General features: G+C 41.2%; 1 protein-coding gene across 2 annotated transcripts in view; it reads right to left on the bottom strand.

The window, feature by feature from the left end:
• Positions 1-12,206: 12,206 nt before the first annotated feature.
• Positions 12,207-26,810, bottom strand: part of LOC109890185 (cadherin-4-like) — a 242,741-nt gene continuing 228,137 nt past the window's right edge. Inside the window, exons 14-17 of one of the 2 annotated variants that reach the window (XM_020482164.2) lie at positions 14,854-15,087; positions 14,593-14,732; positions 14,226-14,390; positions 12,207-14,044 (exon numbers count right to left, since the gene is read on the bottom strand). In XM_020482164.2, coding sequence (XP_020337753.1) covers positions 13,838-14,044; positions 14,226-14,390; positions 14,593-14,732; positions 14,854-15,087 — 746 coding nt within the window. In that variant the 3' untranslated portion in view covers positions 12,207-13,837. The remainder of the gene's footprint in view (positions 14,045-14,225; positions 14,391-14,592; positions 14,733-14,853; positions 15,088-26,810) is intronic. The other variant, XM_031824984.1, reaches the window with a different exon arrangement.

Below are 26,810 nucleotides of genomic sequence, written 5' to 3'. Positions count from 1 at the left end.
AAAATGTCTGCAGTATTGTAGGTCCCCAAGAACACAGTGGCTTCCATCATTCTTAAATGGAAGAAGTTTGGAACCACCAAGACACTTCCTAGAGCTGGCCGCCTGGACAAACTGAGCAATCGGGGGAGAAGGGCATTGGTCAGGGAGGTGACCAAGAACCCCATTGTCACTCTGACAGAGCTCCAGAGTTCCTCTGGAAATGGGAGAACCTTCCCGAAGGACAACCATCTCTGCAGCACTCTACTAATCAGGCCTTTATGGTAGAGTGGCCAGGCGGAAACCACTCCTCAGTAAAAGGCACATGACAGGCCAGTTGGAGTTTGCCAAAAGGAACCTAAAGGACTCACACCATGAGAAACAAAATGATCTGGTCTGATGAAACCAAGATTGAACTCTTTGACCTGAATGCCAAGTGTCACGTCTGGAGGAAACCTGGCACCATCCCAACGGTGAAGCCTGGTGGTGGCAGCATCATGCTGTGGGGATGTTTTTCAGCGTCAGGGACTGGGAGACTAGTCAGGATCCAGAGAAAGATTAACAGAGCAAAGTACAGAGAGATCCTTGATGAAAACCTGCTCCAGAGCGCTCAGGACCTCGGACTGGGGCAAAAGTTTTACCTTCCAACAGGACAAGGGGCAAAAGTTTTGGGCAGAACTTTTACAGGACAACAACCCTAAGCACACAGCCAAGACAACGCAGGAGTGGCTTTGGGGCAAGTCTCTGAATGTCCTTGAGTGGCCCAGCCAGAGCCCAGATTTGAACCCGATCAAACATCTCTGGAGAGACCTGAAAATAGCTTTGCAGTGACGCTCCCCACACAATCTGACAGAGCTTGAAATGATCTGCAGAGAAGAATAAGAGAACCTCCGCAATTACAGGTGTGCCAAGCTTGTAGCTTCATATCCAAGAAGACTCAAATATGTAATCGCTCCCAAAGGTGCTACAACAAAGTACTGATGAAAGGGTCTGAATATTTATGTAATTGTTGCATTTCATTTATTTATTATTTTGCAAAGAAATCTATAATCCCATTTTTGCGTGTAGATTGAATAAGGGGGAAACAACTATTTATTCCATTTTAGAATAAGGGTGTAACGTAACAAAATGTGGAAAAAAATCAAAGGGTCTGAATACTTCTGAATGTACATGCAAGACTTATATAGTGCCTTTATAAATGATTGACAACCGTAGTAGATCTACTGATCTGGAACATAAATATTCAACTGGGTGGGGATACCTATGATATGGAAGAAAATGGACTACTTTAAAATGTAGACACTATAATGGCATATGATGGCACAGATACGAAGATGAGTCCTCTATGTCCTTTTCGTATCTGTATCTGCCCCTCATTGGCTAGAATGGTCCCACCTGATCTCGCCTCCACCTGCCTGCCATCGTTGACCACACGTATTTCCATTGTTAGAGCGGTCACTTGACTATCTTATCAAAATAATAGACAATCTTTGGGCAAATGGTGCTTGTTTAAAGCTGTAATATTCAGAAATCTCTCTGTAATTTCCTGCTTTCTAAAATTCTAATAGTTTGCATTATTTCAGTTTATGTTACAAAACAAGCATAGTGAAGAGAATCATTGTATGATCTAAACCACTGTTGAAATGTATTTCCAATAACCAAAAATATTTTGTCAGCTTTTTGAAGCTGGTCTACAAAACCAAAACTTAAGAACAGGAAGCATAGAAATAACACACATAGAACAGATCTAACGCTTCTTTGACTTGCTTTCAATGCCAAAAAGTTAGACACAGCAGCTTTAAATGTCCAATGAAGCTGTTATATCTCAATATCAAATCATTTCTGGGTAACAATTATTTGCCTGAGTTCAATTAAAATGGTAAATCTATATATTTTTTAAAAGGTTATTGATCAGTGGACGACGCTCTTCTTTTAGTATTTCAGTATTTTATTAGGATCCCCATTAGATGTTGCGAAGGTAGCCGCTACTCTTCCTGGGGTCTTTTGAGCCTAAAATGAAGAAAACCGAGATCCTCCGCAGCTTAGATTGCTTAGCGTATTGTAATATAGATTTGGTTATTGCAGGTCTTGGATAACCAATGCTATAGTAGAGCTGTCAATGGCAGTATGCTGTACTGAATTAACATAGTAGCACATTTTTATAAAACATCATAACAGACATTTAGGTAGTCCTAATTGTCTGATTGAACCAATAGAATTGAGATATTCTCTCGTTCCCCTGATCCATTTCCAGTTGGTGGTGTGGTGGTTCATTTCTTTACTATCAAATGAGGAGAGACAAACTTATCACACAAGTCAGAGTTATACTTAAACTAAATCATTAATAGTGAGAGCTTTGCAATAGTAATGGCTGGTCAACGAATCACCGTTTCTGATGATCCGTTGAGAGCGGCGAGACAAAAGTACAAAGGTCTTTTATAGCCAAGATACACCCCTTTCAACCTACATGACGAACAACAGATATATTGAATGGGTCACAAGGTTAAGATTTGTATGAAAGATACCTATAATACATAGCAGACAGTATCTGCTGTGTTAACAGTTTTCATTGTGTAGAGACCAGTGTCTGGCCCCGTATAGAACAGAAACATTAACTCATGCTCTGGAATGCTCTTTAGGTTTTATCACCCAAAAGACATCATAAATCTCCTGTCAGTGTTATCTCCCAGAGGCCCATCCTTAGTAGAACACACACACACACACAATAGTTTTGAATACTCTATTCTGTTAAATAAAACAACCATTTGATGCAATAACAGTATTATAACATAATCTTGCAAGTTTGCCACCATAATGGACATGCACACGGTGGCGCTGTCTACCAGCAAATGTACACCCAACATCTGTCATCATCATCAACATCTGTCCCCTAGCTCTATTCTCAACAGAACAGACAGACAGACATCTCCACGTGAACAAACAGCAGCAGCACACTAAACACATTGGGTGCATCATCATCAGCTAGGCCACTGTGTCCGTCTGCTAACCGTCTGTCCTCTGTTCTATGTCGGGCCGGCTCGGTTCAGTCGTCCACTATTATCATCAAAAGACAGGGAATGGGCTGCACAGTGTGCCGGACGTATTGGAAACAGATGCTACATCAGATGCTAACTGTGGGACAATAGCACCATTCTGCATGCCTGTTGGGACATAGGCCTGATGTTACACTGATTGTGACCAGCTTCAACATGCAGAACAATTCATATAATGGAGAGTTGCTGCTTTCAATACTAATCTATTCTATTTCCATTTCCACTCTGTTCAGTGGTCATGCTGTTGATCTCCACAAAGATGGCAGTAGACCTGGTGCTATTGACGGGTACATGTTTTCAGCTAACCTCAGCAGAGCAAGATCTTCTCAATATGGACTTCATTATGAAATGTAGGCCTACATGGCGCTCTGATTTGATGAATCCCTTGTCCTCTCAACTCAAACAGTGCAGTTTTACTCAGTTCAATCTCCAATCTAAAACAGCCCGAGGGCGGGGTTAGTGCTCACTGTGTGTCACTCAAAAGCATAATATCATGGAGGCCCTTGCTGTGCATTTTGCTCGATTTTCATTGAATAGTGATGTTTACAGTATCCATAACTGCCACGTGGGCACAATGAGAATGTGGACGAGATCAGGACAAAGGTCGCATGTTAGCTCCAGGTATAGACGAGGCTAGCGTTAGTTGCTTCCTTCGTGCCAGACAGACAGGGCATCTGAATACAGCTCTGGTGTGTCAGGCTCACCTGCCCTTTGTGCTTCGGCCCAATCCAATATTTTCCCTGGTAATTCCTCCTCTACTGCACGACATGGCTGCTCTTTCAAGAGTTAAGTCCACATAAGCTCCCACTTGAGTGTTGAAGCAGAACGATGACTGTGGTTGCCTAGCGACATCTCAGCGAGTGCACCTAGAGGTGGTGGGTAAACACTTTGAGCCTTCCAGGGGGAGAAGTGACATCACGCTGTCTCCTGTGACAGGTGTCATATAACATGTTTGTTTCCATCTCTTACTTGTTACATTTTAATTGATGTCATACTGCTGTTCTCCAGCATGGAAATTCAGACCTGAGTTTTTGAACTTTATTCCCTTTTTATGCACTCTATGCACTCTCTCTACCCGTATTCTGACCTTGAATTTAAGCATGGTGAAACTGCCAGTGCCAGCAAGTTATGCCTCTGAGGTGGAGATCAAAGAAATGAAGGTGTGGCAGAGGGTGTGTCTATTCTAACCTTGATTTATTTACCTAATAATTCCACCACCTTTACGCCAGAGAAACCTCTTGGTTCCAAGTGGAAAAAGCATCTACATCATTTTTTTCTCTCCAATAGAAATAACAGCATTCTCCATGACCTGTCGTTTGTAAATGGATAAGAGCTATTGATAAGAGCTAGATAAATGAGTAATCTGTTTGGAAAAGGGGGTTGTAATTTATTTTTCCTTCTGATCCTTGGTGACGAATGTGAAACTGGTCATATGGAAGTCAACAGAAAATCATATCGACATGTATTGCGGCCCATTTTCAACAGCGAAGTAGGCTATAAATAGCTGTGCCTTTATTTAGAATTTTTATTGTATGCCCTCATCATTTGCAGGGGTTAAATTTGGAGACCCAAAATGTAGGCATCTTCTGTAGGACGTTTTAATTATATGGCCATGGTTTTCTCAGTTTTATTTTACAATTTGTATCATGTTAAATATTAGCCATCGGGAGCCACGGTCAGTAATACCCACATATATTCATAACTGTCAATTAAGTGTTAGTTTCCTTAATTTTTTACCTTTCATTCCTCTGTCACGCACATGTAGTTGCTCCTGAGGGTTGCTAGCATTAGTGGATCATATAAGGCTAATGTTAATTTGGGACATGTAGCCTATTTGAATCATTATGGAATTCAGACCACACGTAGCCAGTTTCATGACGACTGGACCGTTGGCATACAGTTCCATGATTAGTAGATTTAGGGAACATTTGTAGGACTATTTTACACATACTTCACCTTCCAATGTTTCATGGACTGAACTTGTATATTGTATATATACCACTGTATTTTTGATTAGTCAATATATTCAGTGCTTAAAGGCCCTTCAACCCTGTTTTTTATGATTCATACTTTCCTAACCCTAAAATCTACCAGTTGGTGCTGAAACAGAGATGAATATGCATATACTTAGATGGCTTTTTCTTATTGAGCCCTATATTCTGAACCCGTTTTCTCTATGTATTCTAGTATACCGACAAAATTCGAATGAAAGGTACATCGTATTTAAAGGGATGGCTTAAGATACATGTACTGAAAACCCCAGTGAATGAAAACCACATGAGAAAATCAGTTGGCTATCAAGTGGGAGGGTTTTCAGCGGTTTACTTACTTTTATTCAGTGCGCAGTTGAAGTCGGAAGTTTACAGCCAAATACATTTAAACTCAGTTTTTCACAATTCCTGACATTTAATCCTAGTAAAAAGTCCCGGTTTTAGGGGAGTTAGGATCACCACTTTATTTTAAGAATGTGAAATGTCAGAATAATAGTGGAGAGAATGATTCAATTCAGCTTTTATTTCTGTCATCACAAACCCAGGGGGTCAGAAGTTTACATACACTCAATTGGTATTTGGTAGCATTGCCTTTAAATTGTTGGGTCAAACGTTTCCTTCCACAAGCTTCCCACAATAAGTTGGGTGAATTTTGGCCCATTCTTCCTGACAGAGCTTGTGTAACTGAGTCAGGTTTGTAGGCCTCCTTGCTCGCACACTTTTTCAGTTCTGCCTACAAATTTTCTATGGGATTGAGGTCAGGGCTTTGTGATGGCCACTCCAATACCTTGACTTTGTTGTCCCTAAGCCATTTTGCCACAACTTTGGAAGTATGCTTGGGGTCATTGTCCATTTGGAAGACCCATTTGCGACCAAGCTTTAACTTCCTGACTGATGTCTTGAGATGTTGCTTCAATATATCCACATAATTTTCCTGCCTCATGATGCCATCTATTTTGTGAAGTGCACCTGTCCCTCCTGCAGCAAAGCACCCCCACAACATGATGCTGCCACCCCTGTGCTTCACTGTTGGGATGGTGTTCTTCGGCTTGCAAGCTTCCCCCTTTTTCCTCCAAACATAATGATGGTCATTATGGCCAAACAGTTCTATTTTTGTTTCATCAGACCAGAGGACATTTCTCCAAAAAGTACGATCTTTGTCCCCATGTGCAGTTGCAAACCGTAGTCTGGGTTTTTATGACTGTTTTGGAGCAGTGGCTTCTTCCTTGCTGTGCGGCCTTTCAGGTTATGTCGGTATATGACTCGTTTTACTGTGGATATAGATACTTTTGTACCCTTTTCCTCCAGCATCTTCACAAGGTCCTTTGCTGTTGTTCTGGGATTGATTTGCACTTTTCGCACCAAAGTACATTCATCTCTAGGAGACAGAACGCATCTCCTTCCTGAGCGGTATGGCGGCTGCGTGGTCCCATGGTGTTTATACTTGCATACTATTGTTTGTACAGATGAACGTGGTACCTTCAGGCATTTGGAAATTGCTCCCAAGGATGAACCAGACTTGTGGAGGTCTACAATGTTTTCCTGAGGACTTGGCTGATTTAGTTTGATTTTCCCATGATGTCAAGCAAAGAGGCACTGAGTTTGAAGGTAGACCTTGAAATACATCCACAGGTACACCTCCAATTGACTGAAATTATGTCAATTAGCCTATCAGTAGCTTCTAACGCCATGACATAATTTTCTGGAATTCTCCAAGCTGTTTAAAGGCACAGTCAACTTAGTGTATGTAAACTTCTGACCCACTGGAATTGTGATACAGTGAATTATAGGTCAAATAATCTGTCTGTAAACAATTGTTGGGAAAATGAAGTAGATGTCCGAACTGACTTGCCAAAACTATAGTTTGTTAACAAGAAATTTGTGGAGTGGTTGAAAAACTAGTTTTAATGCCTCCAACCTAAGTGTATGTAACTACCTGACTTCATGATGGTTAAAGGTTAACCATGGTTCAAATCAAGAGGAGGCTCAGTCCTAGAGGACCAGAGGTCAGGGGGAGGTGAAGAGGAGTCTTTACCGTTTGAAGTAACAAGTCAGAGATCATCTAGCAGCTGGCCTTGATCTCCAGGAAGAGGAAAAACACCTAGGGCTCTATTCAAACTGTATCGCCTGACCGTTACAGACTTTGCTATAGAAATGTAAAGGTCATTTCTGATTGAGCCGACATATACAGCGTTTACCGTGAACGCAGCCTCCGCCAACGCTAAACATTGCCTTTAAATTTCAATTAGCGCTGAACTTCCACGATACACATTGAATAGAGCCCTTGTTCTTTATTTACGCTAACTTATTGGGGTCTTTTCTCGTTCATGTCTTTTACTGTTCCAGAGTGGGTTAATGAGTATTGGGGTCGAGTGAAGTGGACTGCTCTGCCCTGGAAATGAGCCCAGTGTTTATGACTGCCGCCGGAATGGGTTCATAACTGTGGCTGAACCTGTGAAGTATTGAATCTGGGGTTAATAGCCTGTTGGCCTCTTTAATGGGCCTCATTCAGACCATCCCACTGCTGCAGGCCATACACACGCGCACACACACACACACACACACACACACACACACACACACACACACACACACACACACACACACACACACACACACACACACACACACACACACACACACACACACACACACACACACACACACACACATCAGTGTCATGCTGCTGACTAGTCCCTTAGGCAGTGTCTCTCAGGCTCATCACCTGGGGGCCCGATTCAGACTTAGGAAAAGTACACCTTTCCTGCGCACTTCTCAGTAGTTGGTATTCAGACTAACCTACTGCAAGCACGTAATGTGTTCTACAGGTGTGGCTTGCGCGCACTGAATAAAAGTAACAGCCAAAATCCCTTCTACTTGATAGCCAACGGATTTTCTCATGGACTTTCCATTCAATAGGGTTTTCAGTACATTTATCTTAAGCCAGCCGATGTACCTTTATTCAAAATTTGTCGACAGACACCACAATGCGTCGAGGAAACGGGTTCAGCAGGTACATAGTCAGTTGGGTTTGGCATTACTCTTCATCATGTTAATGTGATATCTTTACACATACACAGTTCATGCTAGTACACATGGTGGCTGATGACTTATTTATACTAATCACTCTGCTTCCAATTGATTGTTCATGTGAAGCCCTGGCCTGCATGCCTGTACTGATGCTGGACGAATGGAAATGGGATTGAATGGAAATAGCAGACAGAGCAGGAGTCTCTCAGACGAGCCATAATCTACACTCCAGTCTGCATTAGCCATGGATGAAGGCTTCTAAACCCTTCAAAGTGGGCTTGCTCACAATCACCACACTCTGACAGGACCAGATAAGGCACTAACACCACATTGGGAAGGGTAGATGCTGCAAGTCAGTTATTCAACAAGGGGTTTTAGTGCAACGCAGTGGTACATTACAGAGATAGACCTACTAACAGATACACAAGCACATTCTGGTGGAAAGTTTGCAAAGTCTATGGTAGTTTGGTATGTGATGGGTAAACTAATATCTGAAAGATGTTATTTACATAAATACAGAGTTTGACAGGTTGAGACCCATCTGGTCTCTGCTTCATCTCTCTCCTCGCCACTGCAAACCTTTTAGATGAGCAGCCAGAGGTAGACTGGGATGCGGACAGAACTAGACTGGACTTACTAGACTGGACTTACTCTCTACTCTGAGGATTCACATCAGATTCTCCTGCTTTGGGGCCCAGTTCAATCAGATCCTCTTTTGCCAAAATCTGTATAGCGGTTGTTTTGGCGATGTCAGAGGTGGAACTGCATTAGAGTTGTCAAATCCACAAGCTGCCCTGTGCAGTAGGCGATTGCGGACACTGCCATTGGATGCAGAGAGTCGCATTAGTAACAATCCCATACAGCCTCTACACCTCGATAACTGATATAAATCTTTATCGCTTCGTTTAATGAGTTTAAACTTGACTGTCATTATTTCGATAGGCTATACAGCCTACACTTTCTCGTTCCGAACTTCTAACACGAGTGGGAGGGGTGTAGCTTCGTGATAAACGCACGAGCAGCCGCTCACCGATTTGACAAGTCTTAATGCAGTTACACCGCCGACACCGCCAAAACACCAGCTATGCGGGTGTCTGCTATTGTCGGTTAACGCTTAATCTGATTGAATCGCAGCCTTGATCTCATTCACGACCTGATCTTAAAATAGCAGGAGTGCCCCACTGTGGCAGCACAACAGACCCGGTATACAAGGGACCGGAGCAGCCCCATCAGCACTAAATTGTAAACAGTCAGTTACCAGGGCACCACCAACACCCAGCGGTCCAGGTCTTTCTCAGATTGGATTGTTCCCTCTGCCGGCCCAAGAGACGAGGCCTTTATGGGGAGGAAATTAAAGAGCTGGGCTGAGCGCATTTGAAAAGGAAAACTTGATTTACAACACATAAGGGGCTGGCCGATGGCCAACTACTAAACTATTGCTCAGTAGCCTATACACAATTGATCAATAAGCCACATCAAGTTTGCTTTACTCTCTCTCTAACTCTTTAAACCTTATCAGTCATAGGGACTCCCAATAAAAAAATCGGATTTCTTTCACTACATTAATTTATCTGCATGTCTAGCCCTTATATTTAGCCTCACAATTAAGTGTTTCACCATTTTATTTTCAGGACAACTAGGGCTAAAAGTAGAACACAAAACAATTTAACATTAACAGTGGCATTCATGAGTTTTATTGACAAATGTGACCGACTGCCTTGATTTGGTCTTATGTAGCAAAATTTGAAATTGTGTTTTTTTACATTGGATAAAAGCAGACACACAGAGCTACAAAATGGTATATCATACACTTCATTTGAGGAACAATGGGAAAGTAATTCTGCTTTGAAAGTTGACAAACTTGTAACCTCACTTTCGAGAAAATGGCTTTTGAATTTTTGGTACACCTACTGGAGAGCTTTTTGCCCACACCCATTCAGCATCATTCACACCCTCTTAAGCTTCAGCCCCCACCCAAACTCTGACCATTTTACTCGCCCTAGCGTTGGTGACTAACTGTGCTGCTGGCAGCAATTTCATTATGCTTTTCTGACGGCGTTCGCTGACACCGGCCATATTCAACGGGTGTTGAGCATTCGTAAATTCATCAGTTATTCTGCACTCTGGCACACTCAGATGAGAGTGCTCTGAAATCGGAGTAGATGGCCAGACTGAATTTACGAACAAACCTGAAATGGTTACTTGCATAGTGGAGTCTTTTGTTAAGACATGTAGCTAGCTAGCTAGGTAAACAATTTACCATCATCCCAACTCATGATGTTACTACCCTGCATGAATCTGCAGGTAGCTAACCAACCAGGTTCAATGTTAGCTAGCTAACATTAGACTAAAACTAGCAAAGCAAATGGCTCTGCGATACGAATAATAAGATCATACATGTAACGTTAGCTAGCTACCAGTACACTTTAACTTGAAATGAAACCACTTTCTGTCAAAATTATAAACTTGTAATATCTGAAAATGTAGCTAGCTAGACTATCTTACACATATACATCAAGGGTGGACGCATCTCCCTGTCACGGATGCCATGGTTGCCCTTAGTTTGAAGATGTAATCCAGAGACTGGTGTTTTCTCCATCTCTTTAGCTATGATACTCAAATTCCACAGATTTCAAAACTCGGTCCTCCAGAAAGTGGAGAGCAACACTTATCCAGTTTTACTACGCGATACATTTTTTTATAAAAAGCTGCATTAAACAGGAGTTCCTACACATACTGACCAGCTCAAATAGACAGAAGTAAGCTTATGGCAGACCAATCCAAACTCCTCTCTCGGCATGTCCACTCCACTCATTATCTCAGCCAAACATGGCTAGGGGGAAGTTTGCTGACTTTTCTGTGGCTAAACCAACTAGGCTCGTAATTTAACAATTGTATTAGTATTTACATATGCCATACTAGTTTGTTATTAAGGCACATGAAAGGTCACATGCATTTTTATTAAAAAACGGCTCTCCTGTGAAGTAGTGACCTGTGACATACACCTATTTTCTTGAAACGAGTCACAAACGTCGAGCAAAAACCAAATAGAAAATGAAAATGAAACTACGTCAGCATTGTAGACACTATGTCCTGGGATTTCCTATGATATTCTATGTAGAAGAAACCTTACTTCCTAATGACTTGTTTGACTTGTGAACGTCCTCGAACAAAACATTGAGCAAACACGCACATTTGTGAGAGTCTCCGCTAATTCATAGTGGGCTCATAATAGTATGTCGCTCAAACCGTATGGATTTTATAGACATTTTTGTGAGAAGAACCGTTTTCGGGATCCGCCCTTATCTCACAATCCGTTCTAGCTCACCTCCTGTTAATCACACATACTAATGGTTGGTATCATCTGAAGCAGAAGAACACAAATAGACAAAACCAATACAAAAAAAAGAAGTCTGTAGCTCAAACACACACTGTTTAAGGGGTTGGAAGCACTAAATCACGCCGGTGTGATTGTGGGACTCAAAGTAGCTTGATCCTTGAAGAAACCGAAGTAACTCTCCATTTGCATCATCATCTGAAGACAATTATTACTTTTTAATAGTTACTTGTGCAAAAGCAATGCCATTCATAGGTGATGGAATCTTCTTGTTAGTATGGTTGCTGTGCTTCACAGTATGAATGGAAGGAAATCCTTATTAAATTGCTCTCTCTCTCTCTCTCCAGGGTTGGATCTGAGTGGACCTGGGTCTAAAACAGGTTAAAAAAAATAATAGATATATATATAATTTCTCTCTCTGGGTGTCTCATTAAAGGCTCTCTATCTAATGAGATTAGGTCCTGGGGATTAATGGTGTGGCTAATTGATAGACACACAGCCGGGGAGGATTAAAATCCTTCCATTCCCCCGCCGCTTTTTGGGGCCTCAGCTGACTAATTGAAATCACAGGGATGGACACAAATACACGTTGTGACCCAGCTCTGCAGTGTACAGGGAGTTAGAACCGTCAGGCCTTGACATCCAGCAAAAACACAAACAGAGAATAGTACAGTCAGTCATTCAGCGAGGGTGCAAAATAACCAATGGCCAAGTTTAAGATAAAACTAGTATCAAGAGCATTTTCCAGGAGGGTGTAATCTCAGAAAGTCGGGAGTGAAGAACACTGATGGTTGAACAGGGTAGAAATAAGTAAGGTGCCACATTTTTAAAACATGTCTCATTTATTTTCTAAAGCACATATCCAGATCAATGAAGAAAAGAATTCAGATACACTGAATAATAGAACAACTATCAGCAGGCATGGCTGTTTAACCCTTGAACAGTTCCAACTTCAGAGGCCGACAGGAATGCGTCAAAGACACAAGAGAAGAGGGAGGGCTGCATTTGACATATTAAAAAAAACTGAACTATAACAAAGCTTTCTTAATTTTAAAAAAAGAACCAACAATTTTTTTTTGTGTGAAAAAGATAAACTGAAAGAAACCTACATCTTGACCAAAATTAGAAAAGAAACACGCGCACACATTGAAAATGGCCGGGCCAAAATGTCATTCAGCCCATTGAAGAGCATCAACCTTTTGGTTGTTAATACTTCAAAAAATAGGTATCTTACAGCATTTTCTTTTTTGAATGTCTTTTTACAGAGTATATTCATATATTTTCAGCTTACTATTTTTTTACATTCTCACCACATAAGAACAAGTGCGTTGAGTAAAACATTTTGGAAAAAAATCATGCACCTTTTAATAGTTTTGTTGACCTAAAAAATGGGAATGTTCAAGGCAAAAAAATCCTTATAACGCTTCTTTTTCAGTGCCTTCTTTCCAAGCCATTTAAAGTCGTACTGTCTCATACTGTCTCACTACTCAGATCATGCCTATATAAGTTTTACAGTGTGGAAAGCAACACAAAACCGTACAGGGCAGGCAAGCGTCCAAACGTAAATGCTCCTAGACTGAGTTCACAGAGGAAAGGCAGGCATTCTCTGTTTGTTAGAAAACCCCCACATTTATAAAAACAACCACATACACTCACACACCCAATGTCAGTGTGTTGTTGTGTTGACCGGATGATGCTTGGGAAAGTCTTCGATCACCCTAGTGTGTATCAGGTCTCACTGACAGAGGGTTGCTTTAGTAGTACTTCCCCAAAATGCTCCAAAAGGTCAGAGTTCAACTGATCTTGACCTGCATCCAGCCCTCGTTGTGAGGTTCACTTCTCTGTGTTGCTGCTGGGTACAGTAGTTCTTTCTACACCAGAGAGAAGAGGAGAGGGAGCCATATGAAGGTTGGGGGCATGGAGGTTACAAGGGAGTGTGCCGCTCGAAACCACTCCAATGGCAAACAACCCTGAGATAGCAGGAGTCCAATACAAAACACACCACAAAAGGCACTTTATAAAACGACAGTGCTTCTGTTCTAATGAAATTCAAGTTGAGAGAGAAAGTGTCTTTCAGTACACTCTGTTTCAGCGTCAGGCCAAAAAGAGACGGGTTTGTCCTGTTCCTTTTTACCATCCAAGCCAAACGAGCGTCATCACTCCTGTTTCTCAGAAGTGCCTTGTGTCCCCAGATAGCTTGAAATTCAGTAGAGTGAGAAACAAAACACACTAAAAACTTGCCACTAAAAAAGCCAGAATAGAGTAGCAGCAGAACCTGGTGAGGTCACAGGCCGTGTTCTAGAACAGTCTCTAACGTCCGTTCTGTCCTCACTGGTCTACTATGGAAATATCTAATGTGGTACTGCTTGGGCCCTGCCTGTGGTTTCGAGGAGCATCTGACCCCAACCCCAAACCCTCCCCCCGGACCCCCTCCGTACCCCACCCCTTTCTCAGTCGTCGTCTCCTCCGCCGTAGAGGTCAGCCAGCTTCTTGAAGCGGGGGCCCCAGTCGTTGAGGTAGTCGTAGTCCTGGTCCCCTGAGCTTGAGGAGTTGAGGGAGCTGACAGAGCCGGCCGTGGAGCCGCTGCCCTCATAGTCAAACACCAGCAGGGAGTCATAGGGCGGGGCTGTGGGGTCGTTGTCTGCTGCCCTCAGACCCTGAGAGAGAAACACATAGAGGGTTAGTTAACACTGAGGAGAGGAAGGCAAAATACTTCTACTGTGCCTTGCTACTGTGTTTGAACACTTTTGAAAAGATATCACTGTTAAGTACAGGGACATGAACATTAACACACTTGTATGATCTTTCGAGATGAACAATGTCTAATAGTTAACATACGTCGTTGATGAAGTCTCCAATATCTCCGGGATGAGGCAGGCTAGGTCTGATGGGGTACTGGGACTCAGCGATGACAGGCCTCTCGTCCACCCTGCGCACCCCCGTTGGTTTACAGATGATGTGGTCCAGAGCCTCGGGCTGCTGCAGTTGGCTTAGGTCATAGTCCTGCAACACCAGACAAGGAAGGGGACTCAGTGTAAGTGTAAGAATGGCGGAGTAAGTGTCTGAGTCCAAAACATTACATCTTCATCATCGTTGTCGTCGTCATCATCATCGTTGGCTTCATCATCCTCGGTGTGGTCATCATCAGGCTATAAGTATGGCTGCGTTGTTAAACGAAGTCCTAGTGCATGTGTATATCACTGACCTGGTCCTCCTCTCCTCCTCCCTCCTCATCGTATTTCAGGATGTTGTCTCTGACGTCATCCTCTGGGTCAATCAACAGGGGCTTGGCCTGACGCTCCTTCTCCCTCCGCTTCATCCACATCACAAACACCAGTACCATTGCTGCAACACACACAGCACATCAGCAGGGTAGACAGAGGAGGGCTGGGAGTAGTATGTTGACACAGTCAATGACACCTACAGCACAGGTGTGTGTGTGTGTATAAGTGTGTATTATACTCACTAAGCAGTATGATGATACAGATGAGTATGGCTATGATCGCTCCGGTCCCCAGTCCAGCGGCAGCTACAGCTCCGGTGGTAGTACAGTCTCCGTTGTCGTCACACGGACACACCTTGACCTTTATCATAGACCTGTTAGAGAGGGGCGGGTTCCCAGAGTCCGACACTATGATGGGAACCTCATACACCCCTGCATCCAGGTAGGGAATCCTCAGTCTCAGCTGGGCATAGTCACCTGCACATAATCACACAGACACAATGTCCCGTCACTGCGTGAAGCTCCCAGTATCCGATAGCAATGGTGTAAAATATAAACAGTTGACCATTCTGGGGTTTTACTGTAGTCATCTGTGAGCAGTACTGCAGAGATACAATACATGCAAATGCATACTGAATAATACACAGGCAGTTACTGGAGCTCAATACACACACAGCTACAGCACAGGATATCTCATTCAACCTAAACCAAGAGTATCAGTTAAAAAAATATATATGTTTTTCCACAGCACCTCACAACACAAAAACACAAAACGCACACTATACAACACATTCTCCGAGGTGATCAACATATGGTTTCCAAATTTCATCAAACACATCTGGTTTTTATATCGCTTTATAATATACAAAATCCAACAGTATGTAGACAGGTAGTTCAGTCCTCCAGTTTCTTATTGAGGGTGAATATGAGGCTTACTACTTCATGGATATACATTTTCTTTGCAGCAATTAGACCTAGATTACAAAACTTTCTCTGATATTGATCACCAATATTTACATTTCCCAACAGACAGAAATGGATATCAATTCCTAGACACAATGAAAGGACAGCACATACATGATCCCACAATGGTGTCCGTTTATCACAGGACCACAGCATGTGCAATAAAACGGTTCCTTAGAGCTTTCTGCATCTCCAACCAAAATGTGACATTACATTACAGTCCTATGAATTATCTTAAATAATCATAAGGTATTACATGTTTTGTTACAATACTCCTCCATGCACCAGGATAGTCTGCTGTCCAGTGTTGAAGTGAATGCAGATGTGTAGCACAGTAATACATGTTCATATGAGGTAGTCCAAGACCCCCAGGCCATTTCATTTATTAAAAAGGTTGGATGAAATTGAAACTGTCAGGGCATGGAATAAATACATCAACGGTAATATATACATTGGTAATATATACATGTTTTATTGTGTTGACTCTACCTACATGTAACATAGATATTGGGAGAGATCTCCATCTCTGAACATTGAATTCAATCTTATCTATTAAAGGAAATTAATTGATTTTATATGCCTCCTCCAGATTGCATGGCATCAGTACACCCAGGTATTTCATATGTGTCTTTGTCTATTTCCACTTAAATGTACTTTCTAAGCTTGAGAAGTATAATTAGAAATGGGCATTATTTCAGTTTTCTCCCAATTGACTTTAAATAGAGCACCATATGTGTCCAACAGTAGTAAAAGAAAAGACAGATAAATAAAGTCAAATGTAATCCTCATACAATGACATTACATGTTGATCTCCACCAATCTCTATTCCCCAGATTGAGCCATGAGTTCTAATTACTGATGCTAGGGGTTCTGTGACTAAAGAAAATGAATAATTAGACAAAGGGCATCCCTGTCTTGTCCCTTTTGATAATGAAAATGGTGCATAGATCTGTCAATTTGTTCATATTGATGCTTTGGGGGGATTTGTACACTAGTTCATCCCAGGAAATAATTAACAGATCAAAATCTAACTTTTTTTAAAGACAGTCACCAAATATGCCCATTCCACCCTATCAAATGCTTTTTCAGCATCTATTGATACTGCCACTTTTGGAGCGTTCAAGTTCTTGGTATGATGAATTATTGGAGGTTGTCTGAGGAAATCCTGTTCCTGTTTCTATGCGAAAAGCCAATACTTTAGCAATGATTTTGTGATCCACATTCATGAGTGATAATAGGCAGACAGATCCGCATGACAATGGATCCTTATCTTTCTGTTTAAATAGGGTGATTGTAGCCAAACAGAGACCGGGGAAGTCTGTTTTTCTCTAGACCTGCTGTGAGCATAAGTAATATAGGCTTCAGCCATTTGGAACAGAAGTGTCGATATATTTCACTGGGAATTCATCATTAGATTTCCTATTTTTTATTATTATTGATGGACTCCAACAATTCACCCGGGGTAATGTTTCTATCCATATTCATTTTCTCTGATACACTTATAATTGGTCAAATTGGCTTATTAAGGAAATTAATTTTCTATATCCTAATTTGAACTTTTGTTTTAGGATTGATACAGTTTGTGATCAAATGTTTTAAAGACTGAGTGGATTTCAGAAGGATCCATTGTTATGCTACCTGGGGTTTGAATGCTACGGATGAAGCCTATTCCCCCTCAGGAAACTAAAAAGATTTGGCATGGATCCTGAGATCCTCAAAAGGTTCTACAGCTGCATCATCGAGAGCATCAACTGGTTGCATCACTGCCTGGTACGGCAATTGCTCGGCCTCTGACCGCAAGGCACTACAGAGGGTAGTGCGTACGGGCCAGTACATCACTGGGGCCAAGCTGCCTGCCATCCAGGACCTCTACACCAGGCGGTGTCAGAGGAAGGCCCTAAAAATTGTCAAAGACCCCAGCCACAGACTGTTCTCTCTACTACCACATGGCAAGCGGTACCGGAGTGCCAAGTCTTGGACAAAAAGGCTTCTCAACAGTTGTTACCCCAAGTCATAAGACCCCTGAACAGGAAATCAAATGGCTACCCGGAACTATTTGCATTGTGTGCCCCCCCAACCCCTCTTTTTACGCTGCTGCTACTCTCTGTTTATCATATATCCATAGTCCCTTTAACTATACGTTCATGTACATATTACCTCAATTGGGCCGACCAACCAGTGCTCCTGCACATTGGCTAACCCGGCTATCTGCATTGTGTCCCGCCAACCCCTCTTTTACGCTACTGCTACTCTCTGTTCATCCATAAATGCATAGTCACTTTAACCATATCTACATGTACATACTACCTCAATCAGCCTGACTAACCAGTGTCTGTATATAACCTCGCTACTTTTATAACCTCGCTACTGTATATAGTCTGTCTTTTTACTGTTGTTTTATTTCTTTACCTACCTATTGTTCACCTAATACCTTTTCTGCACTATTGGTTAGAGCCTGTAAGTAAGCATTTCACTGTAAGGTCTACCAACACCTGTTGTATTCGGCGCACGTGACAAATAAACTTTGATTTGATACTGTATGTTTCCCTTCCTCTTTCTTAATTTACCAATCAAGTATTTTCCCTGCACTTTCACCTCGCTCAACATATTGTTGCTTAGATTTCATGGCAGCAATCTCTGCAGATCGGGTGTTTATTGTGTTACATTCGAGCTTCAATGTGTTCAACTGTTGAAGGGTGTTCAAATTTTGTGTTAAAATGTTTGTTCTCGTATTTCTAATTCTTTATGGGTATTCTTTTTCTTATGTCAAGAGTAAGACATGATTAAACCTCTCGTATATGCTCTCGTATAAGAGCTTCCTAGACCACAGTTGGGCATATTTCATTATTTAAATATCTTTCCAAAAACATGTATATCTGTGTGTTGAGCTATGAGGTGAACTTCTTATCTTCCAAGTAACATTGTGTTGAATTGCCAAGTTTTTGCTACCTTACCGTGAAATGCTGTCTTACAAGCCCTTAACCAACAATGCAGTTTTAAGAAAATAAGAGTTAAACTGAAGTTAAAAAAAGAAACACAATAAAAGAACATTAACGAGACTATACACAGGGTGTACCGGTACAGAGTCAATGTGTGGGTGTACAAGTTAGTTCAGGTACTTGAGGTAATATTTTCTTGTAGATATTGCATTGATAATAAACAGCGAGTAGCGGCAGTGTAAAAAAACAAGAGGGGTCAATGCAAATAGTTTGTAGCCATTTGATTATTTGTTCAGCAGTCTTATGGCTTGGGGGTAGAAGCTGTTAAGGAGCCTTTTGGACCTAGACTTGGCGCTCTGGTACAGCTTGCCGTGTGACAAGTCTATGACTTGGGTGGCTGGAGTCTTTGACAATTGACAATACAGTGGCGTGTATTCATGGATGCCAAGGTAAGCCACGTTTACCCAAAAATATGGATCAAGAAAGAAAGAAAAAATGTATCTTTCTTATCTCTAGTGTTTCATAATTTTACCTCAATTCGCAAGGGGCTGAATGTATCTCATCAGAGAAAGCATCTGAGCGAGCAAAATAGCGCCCCTCCTTCTTTGTATGTGTAGCCCATCTATAAATTATTGCCAATCCACGTTGAGCTACACTGAGTGTGCTCAACTGTAAATGGTCCTGGTGGTCCAAAAAAAAGTGTAAAGGAAAGCCAGTTTGGATTTGGCTTCATACCAATCACATCACATCAAAAGCTAAACGTTATTGACAGAAAAATACTTTAATTGTTGCATCTCGTTGTGTTGTTGTCCTCCGGTGGTTAGCTAGCTAGCTAAAATTGTTCCTTTTCCAAATTAGCCATGGATGGAGATAGGGATTTGGACTTGCGGTTTAACTTCATTCTCCGTACTGGCCAATGATTATGACGGTGATTCTGATCCAATCATGAATTAATTAATTGTGTCCCTGGCCTGAAGTTCAATATGTAGTAGGCTAATGTTAACTAACTGGCTCGTCGTTGCCCATGAAAGGAAGTTAGGCTAGAGAGCAAGCATTTTAGCCAGGTAGCCTAGGATAACTAAAACTAAAAGTGTGTACTGTATGTCAGTCATAGACCATTCAGGCAACATGAAAGAAAGGAGGATGGCATTGGCATTTCTCAACAAGTAGGGTGAGTCAACATGTTTTTTTCTACTTAGCACAGAAATCAGTACCAGTTACAGCCAAATCATATTTAGCTTAATTCAGTTGATTGGAATAAATCGTTAAAAAAATATATATTTTAGTGCACACTGTATTAGACTAAGCATAGGTGATTTAATGATGTTGACATGTTGACATGTTGAAGTTGAAATGGTGCTGGAATATTGGAGCCAGCTCCTCTTTTCTTTGCGACTTGCTGTAACTCTGTGGTTCTAAATCAATAGTTGTTTAGTAGTCCGAAAATGTCAGAAACATAAACTTAATTGACCAGCAACTGTTTGTTATTTGCAATATGCTTTGTGGACTCCACTGGACAGATGTTGCTCTCCGGTTTTGTGATGAAACAAAGGTGTGGTTGAATTTATGATGCAACTGCATCTTTTTATTGTCTCAGCCTTAGACCTATATCAAGGTGGCAAGGCAAATTAACTCACAGGTTATAGGTTAAACAATGCACTTTCTTTTCTGGCTTGATTTCCCCACACATGCTACTGTATTTATATAGTCTTGGCCAGATACATTTTTTTGACCATTATTTAACTAGGCAAGTCAGTTAAGAAAAAATTATTATTTACAATGACGGCCTACACCGGCCAAACCCGGTCCAATTGTGCACCGCTCTATGGGACTCCCAATCACGGCCAGATGTGATACAGCCTGGATTCGAACCAGTGACTGTAGTATTGCCTCTTGCACTGAAATGTAGTGCCTTAGACCACTGCACCTCTCGGGAGAGCTCTAGTCAACCACAAATGCCCTATTTTAAGTAAGTAAGGTGTGTTACGAAGGACAATATTTATCTACTGAAACAAGATATAAACGCAATATATGTGTTTATATCATGTTTCATGAGCTGAAATAAAATATCCCAAAAATGTTCTATACACAAATGTTCTATCTCTCAAACTTTGCTCAGAAATGTATTCACATTCCTGTTAGTGAGCATTTCTCCTTTGCCAAGATAATCCATCCAACTGACAGGTGTGGCATATAAAGAAGCTGATTAAACAGCATGATCATTACACAGGTGCACCTTGTGCTGGGAACAATAAAAGGTGCATTGTTCTCCACCATAAGCAGCCTCCAACATTATTTTAGAGAATTTGGCAGTACGTCCAATCGGCGTCACAACAGCAGCACACCCCTACCTTTTTTTTTTAAAGGTGTTTGTGACCAACTGATACATATCTGTAGTCCCAGTCATGTGAAATCCATAGATTAAGGCCTAATGAATTTATTTAAATTGACTGATTTCCTTATATGAACTCTAACTCAGTAAAATTGTTGCATATTATGTTTATATTTTTGCTCAGTGTTTAAAAATGGCCATTGTCCAACTAGTACAATTTTTTTTAATTTTTAATATATAACATTTAAATAACATTTCTTAAAAACGGACAAAGTTTTTATAACACCTGCTCATTCAGGGTTTTTCATTAATTGAACTATTTTCTACATTGTAGATTAATAGTGAAGACATCAAAACTATGAAATAAAACACTTGGAATCATTTAGTAAACAAAAAAAGTGTTAAACAAATCAAAATATAATTGGGAATCTTCAAATAGCAACCCGTTGCCTTGATGACAGCTTTGCGCACTCTAGGCATTCTCTCTACCAGCTTCACCTGGAATGCTTTTCCAACAGTTTGAAGGAGTTCCCACATATGCTGAGCACTTGTTGGCTGCTTTTCCTTCACTCTGCGGTCCGACTCATTTCAAACCATCTCAATTTGGTTGAGGGCGGGGGATTGTGGAGGTCAGGTCATCTGATGCAGCACTACATCACTCTCCTTGGTAAAATAGCCCTTACACAGGCTGGAGGGGTGTTGGGTCATTGTCCTGTTGAAAAACAAATGATAGTGGGACTAAGCCCAAACCAGATGGGATGGCGTATCGCAGCAGAATGCTGTGGTACACATGCTGGTTAAGTGTGCCTTGAATTCTACATAAATGACAGACAGTGTCACTAGCAAGGCACCCCGACACCATAACACCTCCTCCTCCATGCTCCGCGGTGGGAAATACACATGCGGAGATCATCTGTTCCCCCACACCATATCTCACAAAGACACAGGGGTTGGGACCAAAAATCTCACATTTGGACTCCAGACCAAAGGACAAATTTCCACCGGTCTAATGTCCATTGCTCGTGTTTCTTGGCCCAAGCACGTCTCTTCTTATTATTGTTGTCCTTTAGTAGTGGTTCCTGTGCAGCAATTCGACCAGGAAGGCCTAATTCATACAGTCTCCTCTGAACAGTTGATGTTCCGATGTGTGTTACTTGAACTCTGTGAAGCATTTATTTGGGCTGCAATTTCTGAGGCTGGTATCTCTAATGAACTTATCCTCTGCAGCCGAGGTAACTCCGTTTCTTCCTTTCCTGTGGCGGTCCTTATGAGAGCCAGTTTCATCAAAGCGTTTGATGGTATTTGCGAGTGCACTTGAAGAAAGACATTTTCCGTATTGACTGACCTTCATGTCTTAAAGTAACGATGGACTGTTGTTTCTCTTTGCTTATTTGAGCTGTTCTTGCCATAATATGGATATGGTCTTTTACCAATTAGGGCTATTTTTTGTATGCCCCCCCCCCCCTTCCCCCCCATAACTTGTCACAACACAACTGATTGGCTCAAAAGCATAAATTCCACAAATTAACTTTTAAGAAAAGTTTATTTATTTTTATTGAAATTCATTCCACGTGACTACCTCATGAAGCTGGTTGAGAGAATGTCAAGAGTGTGCAAAGCTGTCATCAAGGCAAAGGGTGGCCACTTTGAATAATCTAAAACCTTAAATACATTTTGATTTGTTTAACACTTTTTTGGATACTACATGATTCCATATGTGTTGTTTCATAGTTTTGATGTCTTCACTATTATTACACAATGTAGAAAATAGTAAAATAGCAATAACAATTGAGAAAAATCCTTGAATGAGTAGGTGTGTGCAAACTTTTGATTGGTACTGTATATATTATTATCATGATCATTATAAAAAAATATATATATAATATATATATATATATTAATTTCAGTCTGTAGGTGTAATCTACGATATTAGAGGAGTCTGGATCGCTGTGTGTTCAGCTCCCAACCACTGCGTGTTCAGCTCCCAACCACTGCGTGTTCAGCTCCCAACCACTGCGGAGTGAGTGTTAGTATTACAAGTCCATGTTATGTACAGTCACATAGTCTGAAAAGCATTCAGACCCCTTGACCTTTTCCACATTTTTTTTAACGTTATAGCGTAAATAAAATGATTTCTTATTGTATTATTTCCTCATCTATCTACACACAATACCCCATAATGACAAAGTTTAAACAGGTCATTAGAAATATTTCAAGATGTATAAAATAAAAAAATTAAAACCAGAAATACCTTATTTACATACAGTTGAAGTCGGAAGTTTACATACACCATAGCCAAATACATTTAAACTTTAAACTCAGTTTTTCACAACTCCTGACATTTAATCCTAGTAAAAATTCCCTGTTTTAGGTCAGTTAGGATCACCACGTTATTTTAAGAATATGAAATGTCAGAATAATAGTAGAGAGAATGATTTATTTCAGCTTTTATTTCTGTCATCACATTCCCAGTGGGTCAGAAGTTTACATACACTCAATTAGTATTTGGTAGCATTGGGTCAAACGTTTCCTTCCACAAGCTTCCCACAATAAGTTGGGTGAATTTTGGCCCATTCCTCCTGACAGAGCTGGTGTAACCGAGTCGGGTTTGTAGGCCTCCTTGCTCGCACACTTTTTCAGTTCTGCCCACAAATTTTCTATGGGATTGAGGTCAGGGCTTTGTGATGGCCACTCCAATACCTTGACTTTGTTGTCCTTAAGCCATTTTGCCACAACTTTGGAAGTATGCTTGGGGTCATTGTCCATTTGGAAGACCAATTTGCGACCAAGCTTTAACTTCCTGACTGATGTCTTGAGATGTTGCTTCAATATATCCACATAATTTTCCTGCCTCATGATGCCATCTATTTTGTGAAGTGCACCAGTCCCTCCTGCAGCAAAGCACCCCCCACAACATGATGCTGCCACCCCGTGCTTCACGGTTGGGATGGTGTTCTTCAATTTGCAAGCCTCCCACTCCAAAAATAAAGATGGTCATTCTAGCCAAACAGTTCTATTTTTGTTTCATCAGACCAGAGGACATTTCTCCAAAAAGTATGATCTTTGTCCCCATGTGCAGTTGCAAACCGTAGTCTGGGTTTTTTATGGTAGTTTTGGAGCAGTGGCTTCTTCCTTGCTGTGCGGCCTTTCAGGTTATGTCGATATAGGACTCGTTTTACTGTGGATATAGATACTTTTGTACCTGTTTTCTCCAGCATCTTCACAAGGTCCTTTGCTGTTCTTCTGGGATTGATTTGCACTTTTCGCACCAAAGTACATTCATCTCTAGGAGACAGAATGTGTCTCCTTCCTGAGCGGTATGACGGCTACGTGTCCCATGGTGTTTATACTTGCGTACTATTGTTTGTACAGATGAACGTGGTACCTTCAGGCGTTTGGAAATTGCTCCCAAGGATGAACCAGACTTGTGGAGGTCTACAATTTGTTTTCTGAGGTCTTGGCTGATTTAGTTTGATTTTCCCCTGATATAGTTTGTTAACAAGAAATGTACTAAGTATTTAGTATAAGTATCTGAATGTCCTTGAGTGGGCCAGCCAGAGTCTGGACTTGAACCCGATCCGAACATCTCTGGAGAGACTTGAAAATAGCTGTGCAGCGACGCTCCCCGTACAACCTGACAGAGCTTGAGAGGATCTGCAGTGAAGAATGGGAGAAACTCCCCAAATACAGTTGTGCTAAGCTTGTAGCGTCATACCCAAGAAGACTCAAGGCTGTAATCGCTGCCAAAGGTGCTTCAACAAAGTACTGACTAAAGGGTCTGAATACTGATGTAAATGTAATATTTCAGTTTTTATTTTCGTTCTAAATTTAACATTTCAGTTTTTATTTACAATATATTTGCAAAAAGTTCTAATAACCTGTTTTTGCTCTGTTATTATGGGGTATTATTATTATTATGGGGTGCAAAATGTGGAAAAAGCCAAGGGGTCTGAATACTTCCCGAATGCACTGTAATTTGTGTTGGTGAAACAAATATAGTGTTTACTATTAAGGAGTCCTGTCTAAGGCTGGTTCTACCTTCTGAGAGAGATGAGACCCGTCCAAAGTATACATCATTTCTTCTGGCCAGAGTGATAGGCTTACCTCTGCTTTTCCAAAGCAAAGGACTAAGTTGTCCCTCGCAAGGTCAATAACAAGAGAAAAACAACATAAAAAGCACTTGCCATCACTCTGTTAATTGAGAATAAAATGAATTTGATTATTTAGGCATTAGGCATCATTGTAGTATATTAAATATAAAAATGTGTTCAACTCCAATTAAATAAATGCAAACAAATGCAGGCCTATAACCACTGGAGTAGCCTACAGTTCCGTTGTACTGTACACATCCACATGTGGGGCTCACTTGTCTTGACCCACCTGGGTACAGAGCTCTGGGCACTGGTAGAGGCAAAGCAAGTGCCATTTGTTCACGTGTTGTTTCAGAGTTGATCAGCTACATGTTCAGTTGGCCTAGCTACATTTCATGTACATTCGACCTTGGGATTCAGTTAATGAATTCATTTTGATATAATTGTCCAACAAAGAGCTGGAAATAATGATTGAAAGGTGCATAATTGTGGGCTTGGTGCACATAGCCTGCGTGTTTGTCACTCTCTTTTATAAACTCGGCAATTGTCCATGTTTCTTCAACATTCATTCAACCAATTCATTAACATTATTCAATGCACTTTCTATGGGAAAAGCCAAAAGAAAAGGATAATCGGCACGTGATGATATCATGTTGCCCACATTGATAAGACCTTTTCCAATTCGCATATCAACTTCCCCGTTATGATGCCTACATTTGGGCGAAAGTAAATTAAACGTGTTAAACAGAAGGAAGGGAGAGAATGCAACGGAAATAAAAATATTGTGTGATTACAATTTCAGTGTCTGTATGATATTTCATCTCTCCCAGCCTTTTATTCCCCCCCCCCACATATGGGACATTTCATTTCTTCCCACCCACTCAGGCTTTTACAGCCTATCGGCTGGGGACCGTTCAAAAATAATTGTCCAGATCACACCAATCATCATGTTGTCTTGTTCACTTGTCAGTTCGTTACTTAAACAAATAGTTCATGGCTACAGCCTACCAATTAATGGTTTCCATTCATGCTGCGTAGTCAATAGTCATAAAAGTGTTATTCACTTAGACAGATGGCCTGAGCGGTGCTGTGCTTTTCTTTCCAATAGGCATGTGAGGGAAGGCCTTAACAACACATACTGTTCTCTTTTGTGTCTTTGATGTGGTGGGGTGTAAAAGTCCATCGTTCACCTCATTTCAGTAGCCTAAAAAGTTCAATAGTCCAGTGACCCATCTGTCATACATCGTCTGTTGTAGAGGCTGTCCTGTAGTCTATACATTTCATTCATGGCCATATCCACTGTTCTCCTTGTCCAGGTTATCCAGGAATCAGGTAGCTTATTTTGCTGATTTCAGTGTGAGGTCTGTCTCTTTCCTTCCGTCTTACCCGTAGATGTGCGGGGTAATTGTTTTTCCCATAGCTTTTCTTTATAGGGTCAAATTCTCAGCTTTTCATGTAGAGGTCTCTGCTCATGTCGGCGTTGATAAAGGTCCGACTACTCCACTTTTTGGCTTGGTCAGCCGTACAACTTTATCTTTGACCCTATAGTTAAGGAACTTTGTGATGATGCCCCTTGGTTTGCTGCTCGTGTCCTCTCTCAGGCCGCCTGTTCGATGTGCTCCTTCAATTGTGGGAGCCCTTGTGAAGTTCTCCTGGCCCAGTAGTTGTGTTATTACCTTTTCCAGGAATTCTGAATTCATTTCGGTTGTTTTCGGGGGAAATATACAAAACAAAGGCTTGAACGGCATCTGAAGTCCTCCGTTCTGTTTCATTAAGTGCCATAATTATGATTTTCTCCAGGGCTAACCCGGTTAAGTTATATCAGCTTAGAGTTTTTGAAATCATCTGATATTTTCTTCATCTTCTTGGACAGTT

Source organism: Oncorhynchus kisutch, linkage group LG5 (assembly GCF_002021735.2).
Source record: "Oncorhynchus kisutch isolate 150728-3 linkage group LG5, Okis_V2, whole genome shotgun sequence".
In the NCBI taxonomy this organism is placed as follows: domain Eukaryota; kingdom Metazoa; phylum Chordata; class Actinopteri; order Salmoniformes; family Salmonidae; genus Oncorhynchus; species Oncorhynchus kisutch.
Note: the sequence above shows the minus strand (reverse complement) of the source record. Positions and strands in the feature narration are given on the sequence as shown.